Source organism: Mugil cephalus, chromosome 12 (assembly GCF_022458985.1).
Source record: "Mugil cephalus isolate CIBA_MC_2020 chromosome 12, CIBA_Mcephalus_1.1, whole genome shotgun sequence".
NCBI lineage: Eukaryota > Metazoa > Chordata > Actinopteri > Mugiliformes > Mugilidae > Mugil > Mugil cephalus.
The window spans coordinates 24,272,183-24,279,428 of record NC_061781.1 but is presented as its reverse complement, the minus strand read 5'-3'; the positions used below and the strand labels follow the sequence as shown (position 1 = coordinate 24,279,428).

At 38.8% G+C, this 7,246-nt stretch overlaps 1 protein-coding gene across 1 annotated transcript; it reads left to right on the top strand.

Annotated features, from left to right (window-relative positions):
* The first annotated feature begins 772 nt into the window (after positions 1 to 772).
* si:dkey-69o16.5 (Alpha-aspartyl dipeptidase-like) lies at positions 773 to 7,018 on the top strand. The gene is made up of 8 exons (XM_047600565.1): positions 773 to 937; positions 2,127 to 2,215; positions 2,307 to 2,381; positions 2,476 to 2,555; positions 3,778 to 3,951; positions 5,810 to 5,869; positions 6,561 to 6,643; positions 6,849 to 7,018. The coding sequence occupies exons 1-8, from the start codon at positions 843 to 845 to the stop codon at positions 6,913 to 6,915; spliced, it is 723 nt and encodes a 240-aa protein (XP_047456521.1). The 5' UTR covers positions 773 to 842; the 3' UTR covers positions 6,916 to 7,018.
* Positions 7,019 to 7,246: the final 228 nt, after the last annotated feature.

Sequence of the window (7,246 nt, the reverse complement as noted above, 5' to 3'; positions counted from 1 at the left end):
CTGTCATTAAATAAAAACACCTTTTAACTGTTTCTTCTTTGTTGTGTCACTTCCTTATTTCTCTTATCTAATTATTAAGTATTTTTCAGTGTATAAAACAGCGCCCTCTAAATGTTATGTAGTGAAAGAGTGGTGTACGATACTGTACACTGTCGTCTTCAAGGAGGCCGAGTAGAGAAGAAAGAAGAAGTTCTGAAGTTAAATGAAATAGCGACATACAAGCTGCAGCATACTGTTTTATGTCCCCCACATCCTAAAAAAAAAAACAAGACAAAACAAAAAAAAAACACCCATGCCACATCACTGAAGCTCTTTTGCATTCTATGTTTGTATGAGAAACCTAATAATCGTCTTATTTTGTGCAGTTATTCTGTTACAAAAGCAATTTTACTTTGGTTTAATATTTTAATAAAACTTTAATCATGCAAACAAAAGGACACAACACTGCAGTCAAATCCCCACAATCAAAAACAGAACCATAAACAAACCGTATAAATGTCCTTGGTGCATATTGGCAAATTTTGGCGAAATTATTTGCAAAAAAACGTACTTAACAAACTTAAACCAACTAGCACAAGACACAGCGCCAACTAGTGTTCGGGTGGAGTTGTTGCAAAGCGTTACAGACTGACGCGTCCAGATAATGGTTTGATCCACATGGTGAACGAGATGAACGAGCTGAAGGAGCCGCCTCTCACTCCACGGGAATCGACTCTTCTCATTCACTACCAGGCGTGAAGCTCTTCTGCGCATGACACATCACGAGTTAACAGCCCTGTCAGCAGAATCTCAGACACCAGCGACCCCTGGACTCCTTTCTTCCGTCAGTCTTCCAGGCAGATATGAAGAGGAGACTCCTGCTGGTGTCCAACTCCACGCTGCACGGCAGTGGCTACCTGGACCACTGTCAGCACAACATCTCACAGTTCTTCGGAAAGTAAGTTCTAATGCAGCCGGAGTCAAGTTCTTCAATGAAAACCGGGAGACAAGAAGCGAGGAAAGGTCTGCAGAAAAGTGCAAAGAAAGACCCATTGCGAAATCCCTTTAAAAGTCGAGCATTTTAAGAAGTCAACGTCAATCAGCAGCAAAGTCTGACGCATGTAACATGTTTGATGATTATTTGTAGATCATAAGTTGTTTAGTGAAGTTCGGCATAAAATATGACTTAAACAAAATAAGTTAGTACTAGTTTTGCCTTTTAAATGGAGTTTGGTGACATTAAAGGTGCAAATTGAGCAGACAGTGATAAAATAAATGTAATAAACTTAATAAATTCATTGTCACGCTACGAACATTTCAGAGCAACTGTGTGAATCAGAGTTCGCCTGGAAGTGGAACTGAAAGTGAATCACGACGTAACGAATCCCGTTTGAAAATCTAGATTTTAAGTATTCTGCGATAATAAGAAAAGTGTACCTGTTTCTATAACATGTTTCATAGTCATATGTGAACAAAGAGTCTTATGGCAAAAATCGGCATGCAATAATAGGTCTATGGTAAACATTTACATAAAAAAAACAACTTGTTAACACGTGACGTCACGTTGTGGCAGGTTTGTAGTAATTTCGAGACGAACGCTAAAAGTCAATCATATTTGAATGGAGTTTGGTCTGCAGAGACTCCATAGACCGTGTGGCATTTAGTTATTTCTTCTTTTTTTATTTATCTGTAAAGTATGCACAGAAAGCAGGGAGTTTGTTTTTATGTTTTTATGCGAATAAAAAGGTGTATTGAATTCCATTAAGAAAAATAGCAATTTAATATTATCATGTTCATTACCAAACTCACACAACTTTCATGTTTTGAAATCTTTTAAAATTAATTTTCATCTGGTAATAGTCGGCATAAAAGTAACAGTGTATGAGGAGTGTCTATTATGACCACAACAAAAAAAATTACGTTATATGTAAAATGGTTATTAAAATGTCAGTTTCTTCTATGGAGTTTGGTGTAGGTTGCTTCCCAACTTCAACCTGGGGCTATAAAGTTTATGATCATTGGTTCATGTGCAGGTGTATGATGTGTATGATCATGTTCTTGCTGCAGGTCTGAAGACATGTTGAAGAGGACATATATTTGAATGCTGTGTATTTATTGGTTATTATTTTATTTTGCGTGTATTTCAGGGATGTGAAGAGGGTGCTGTTTGTTCCTTACGCCCTCCACGACAGAGATGCCTACACCAAGGCTGCCAGGGACAAGTTTAAGAGTCTGGGTGAATATCACATATCATTTGTCGTTGGTATTTTATTTGCTGTGCTAAATTCTCCACGTTGGAAACACTGACGGGTGTTTGGCCCCTACAGGTTATGAGGTGGACGGCATCCACGAGGCCTCGGACCCGGTCGAAGCCGTGCGGAAGGCTGAGGGCATTTTCATAGGTGAGGAACCTCCGCGTCCGACCCTGCAGCGTTCCTTCTCCACCTCCACCTCCACCTCCACTCACAGGTCTGATCGGTTTGTGTCTGTCTGCAGGAGGAGGCAACACTTTCCGGCTGCTGAAGAGTCTCTACGACAACAAGGTGGTGACGGAGATCAGGAAGAGGGTGATGGAGGTAAAGCTCACAAACAGCCGGCGACGACGGACTGAGCGGGGACACGTTTGCACGGCCCCGATCAGAAGACGACGCCTTTTTCCAACATCTGTTTTTGGGAAAGAGACACTCTTCCTGTTTGACATTAATCCAAGAACGGAGAGAGTTGTTTTTCTTCTCCCTCTTCTCAGTTTCCAGCATTTCATAAGAGAAGCTTATAACTGCTGTTTTTGCTCATATTTCACTGTAAACTGAATAATTTATACATATTTTTGTTTTAATTAATATTGTCGACCAAAAAAATACCTGATTAATGGAAAAAAAAAGGATTCCCACACTAACATATAGTGAGTTCAGGGAGTAATATTCATGAACCTTAACTTTAAATGGGACTTTTATTGTCTCTTTGATTTCTGGGGTAGTTCACTCAGAAAAAATAAAAAGTAAATTTCATGCACAACACAAGTGTAAAGAAGGAAACTTCAAATCTTTCAGCTAGAATGAAAATTATTTATAATGGGTTTCAGTTAATCCCAAAGTGAAAATGTGGAAAATCTTTAATTATTACCACATTTTGAGGATTTTTTTTCCCTTTAACTTGTTAGAGTTTAAAAATTGAATTAAAAAAAAATGAAATAATCGCTTATAATAAAAGAAATGCATGTTTGTCATAGTAATTAGCTACAAATAATGTAAAATTAAAATGAAACTACAAACCCCCACAATGCAACTGTGCTAATTTAAATTATCCTTTAATTTTTTTTTAAATTAAACATGTCAGAAATCACTTTTTGATCCATATCTGTCCCACTGTGTTGAGGCATGTACGTATATAAAATAGTTTTTTGGTACCTTCCTCAAATCTTCTGTTCTTCACATCTGGGGTTTTAAAGCTCTGGGACCTAGTTAAATTCAGAAAGGGTCAGATTTTGTTTAAAAACCTGGAATGAGTTGTTCATGGTCAGAGAGGAAACGTTTAGTTGTAATTTGAAACAGCCTAACATCCATTCAAGTCTGGCCGTGGTGTAAAATTGTGGAATAAACTAGATGACGACATAAAAACGTACTTTAAATTAGAACTATATAAGAGTAAATACAGACAAACTGGTCAGGTATAATGAACTGCTAAATTTATACCTTTTTTAAAGGATTTTATTTAGTTAGTGTGTTTATAATCAGGGCTCGTTTTCATAAAGTTAAACACTTTAATCTGGTAAAAATATTAAGTGTGTTCGTCCTCCAGGACGGCGTCCCCTACATGGGCTCCAGCGCCGGCACCAACGTGGCCACCGTCAGCATCAACACCACCAACGACATGCCCATCGTCTACCCTCCGTCCTTCTCCGCCATCGGCCTCGTCCCCTTCAACATCAACCCCCACTACCTGGACCCCGACCCCAGCAGCCGCCACATGGGGGTGAGTCACGGCCTTTTAACGTTTCTTTTTTTACGTTCGGTCGGGATGTTTTACTGACACTGACTTTCAGCTCAGTTAATGTTCTCACATCTGATAAAGACACAGATGTGCAGCAATAAACCTCGACACCCTCTCACCGTCTCTGTGATGGAGGAGATAATTTCACTCGCACCGATTGGTTGTTTCTCCGTCATATCTTCGTTATCAGTTATCACCTTCGCGGTCTTTGATCGCTGACCTCAGGTCAAAGAAGAGCAGACATGTTGTGTTTTTTCACCCAGATCTTGTATTGATGACACCATAAAGTGTCAGTGGTGTTCAGGTCTGGACTCTGTGGTGAAAATGATCTGGTCTCATGGAGGAAAACCTGAACTACTTGTGAAGTAGACACTAGTCACTCTCTTCTTACCCTGATGCCCCTTCACTCTGGAACAGGGTCAGTCTGGACTCTTCAGATCACATGACCTTCTTCCACGTCTCCAGAGTCCAGTCTTTCTGCTCCCGAGCAGAGTGAAGCCTTTTTTTCCAGGTTGTCCTCACTGATTAGTGATTTTCTTAAGGCTCCACAGCTGTTCAGTCCCGGTCCCTTGAGTTCCTTCCACATTCTCTGCTGCTTTTCTTCCGTTTGATTTCACCAAACGTTTAAGTGATCGTCCATCACCATCAGTCAGTATTTTGTTCCACATTTCTTCCTGGAAGAAGTTTTTTATAAAGTTCTTAACCCAGTTTTAGTAGTTTCTGCTTCAATCTCCTCAAATGTTTTCTCTGCTTGATGCAGCCAATGATTTAACTCTTCTCAAACCACCACGAGATGTGTCTTTGCACATGGTTGTTGAAGAAATTCGTTGGGCTTAAATAACTTGATGAATACCAGCTGAAAGATAATCATCATACAGTAATTATCCAATAGGAGGCTCCCATTTGCTTAGTTGAATCCAGGTGGTGACTTTTTTTTTTTTTGACCAGGCAGTGTAATATACAAACAAGTTAAAACTTACATAAAAAACACAAATTTCATGTTTTAAAATTATTTTATTTATTGTTATTTTAGACTTAAGTAGGATGTTTAAAAAAAAAAACATTTTTTATTGAGGCATGAAGTTCCAGTTCAGGAGAGCTCCCTCTGCTGGTCGCTGCTGGTTATTGCAACAATGACTGACTTTAAAACCAGAGTATTTATATTAAGAATATTACAATAATCCTACATGACATATTTGTATAATAAGGATTTCTACTAATATATTGAATATGTTACAACGTCTGAAGCATCTGAACAGAACTAGTAGCAGGAAATTAGCATCAGACAAATGCTGGTAAAATATGTTAAGGTGATAAAATTCTAGACACAAAGTTATGATATTATACAGCACTATTGAGTGACTGAGTGAATTTGATCTAAACATTATTTTTCTGCCGCTGGTACATGGTCATATTTTATGGTTATATTTTATTTTCCGCCCTCCTTATTAGGCACAAAGACCAATTTAGATTTCTGCAATTTACGAAGAAATCCCTGATATTTGAGTCATAATGAACACATGAAGACATGAAGGACGTAATTAAGATATGGAATTATTTCAATTTCTTATTCATATGGAAATGCCAATAAATGTTCTTATAGAAATCACTGCAGAAGTTGCCTGAGAATGTTCACGTTTTTAGGTTTTATTCAGTGTCACATTAAACCTGTGATAGTGATCAGTTCATCTGTGGTTATAATACAAACAATAACTGCTAATGGATGATTCGGCATAAATTTAACAGCGTCTAGTATTTGTCTTGATTTGATACTGTCCGTTAATCCTGAAAAGAGACAGTTGCTTTATCGTGATTTTAACTTGTTGGTGTTTGTGTGCAGGAGACCAGGGAGCAGAGGATCACCCAGTACCACGAAGAACCCAACACTCCAAGTGTCCTGGTGAGTGACAGCGAGGGTTAGCATTAGCATTAGCATTAGCATTAACGTTGAGACGAACCACAGACATTTCAGACCAAGCTGAGGGAACTTTCATCAAAGTTTTTCAAAGTTCTACCAAGTCGTGTCCAAAGAAACTAACAAATCAACTAGATCTGGATCAAAGGGTGACTGTGAATCATCACTCAGGAAAACTACATTTAGTAAAACTTTGTCCTATGGTGCGTCCCAAACATGGAACCATTTACCAACCACAACGTGTCTCATCCAGGTCATGGTTAAAAACCCACCAGCTTTTATATATATATATATATATATATATATATATATATATACATATACATATGACATGACATTATTTACATGACACACAACTATTGAAAAACATCAACCTGCTACTGGAGATTGTTGCCAAACTAAACTTTGTTGTAACTTGTATGCAATGACATTAATCTTAATTCCTGGAAAAATTTGAAAATTTTGAAATTTGTAGGAGCCCTGTTTATATAATGTGGTTTCCAGCAAGTTATTCTGTCAGAACTGTTGTTATCATGTTGTTGTTGCTGTTGTGTTATTGTTGGACACCTTGTGCCACCTAATGGCACAAGGGATGCAAATTAGCCACCATCCCATTTTTTAAAATAATTATTTATAATAATAATATTAATAAAAGTCCTTTTGTTGGCGTTTCCAGGGTCTGAGGGAGGGCTCCATGCTGCTGGTGGAGGGAAACAAAGTCACGCTCCTGGGAACCACTAAGGCCCGACTCTTCACCAGGTAACACCGGCTTCCATCACTTCAGACCACAGGTGTCAAACATGTGGCACGTGGGCCAAAAGAGGCACGTCAGAGGGTTTAATCTGGTGCAAAATGGAAAAAGATGCTTCCCAATGCTCCTCTGCCCCCCTGATCTAAACGACTTACTCGAACCTGACGTCATTGTAACACTACAATTTGTTTCCTGTGGCCTTGTGTGTTTCAGGGGGAAACCTGCAGTGGAGTACGAGCCCGGTAACGACCTCAGCTTCCTGCTAACGGACGCCCACTGACCAATCAGACGGAAGCAGGAAGTGACCATCACCAGACACATGATGTTGCTCTGGTTTTAAAGTTTTATGTTTGTCGAAACCGAATAAACATTTGAAGGAAACATCCAGCGTGTCCATCTATGGTGAACTTTACAAAGGAATGTTAGCATGCTAGCATAAGCTAAGCTACACAGTGCGACTGATTAACATGTTTAAAAGCATCGTCAAAGAGAAAAGACGGAATAAGAAGTTAATTTAGTTTATAGAATGCCAGATAATCGTGAAAAACATCCTCGTAACCTTAATATTGATATTTTGGTTGCAGTTCCACTATTGACCACTAGAGGCGCCA

Coding starts and splice junctions, on each gene's coding strand:
- si:dkey-69o16.5 (XM_047600565.1), top strand. CDS start 843: ATGAAGAGGAGACTCCTGCTGGTGTCCAACTCCACGCTGCACGGCAGT. Junction 2,216..2,306: donor GGACAAGTTTAAGAGTCTGG/GTGAATATCACA, acceptor TGGCCCCTACAG/GTTATGAGGTGGACGGCATC. Junction 2,556..3,777: donor TCAGGAAGAGGGTGATGGAG/GTAAAGCTCACA, acceptor TTCGTCCTCCAG/GACGGCGTCCCCTACATGGG.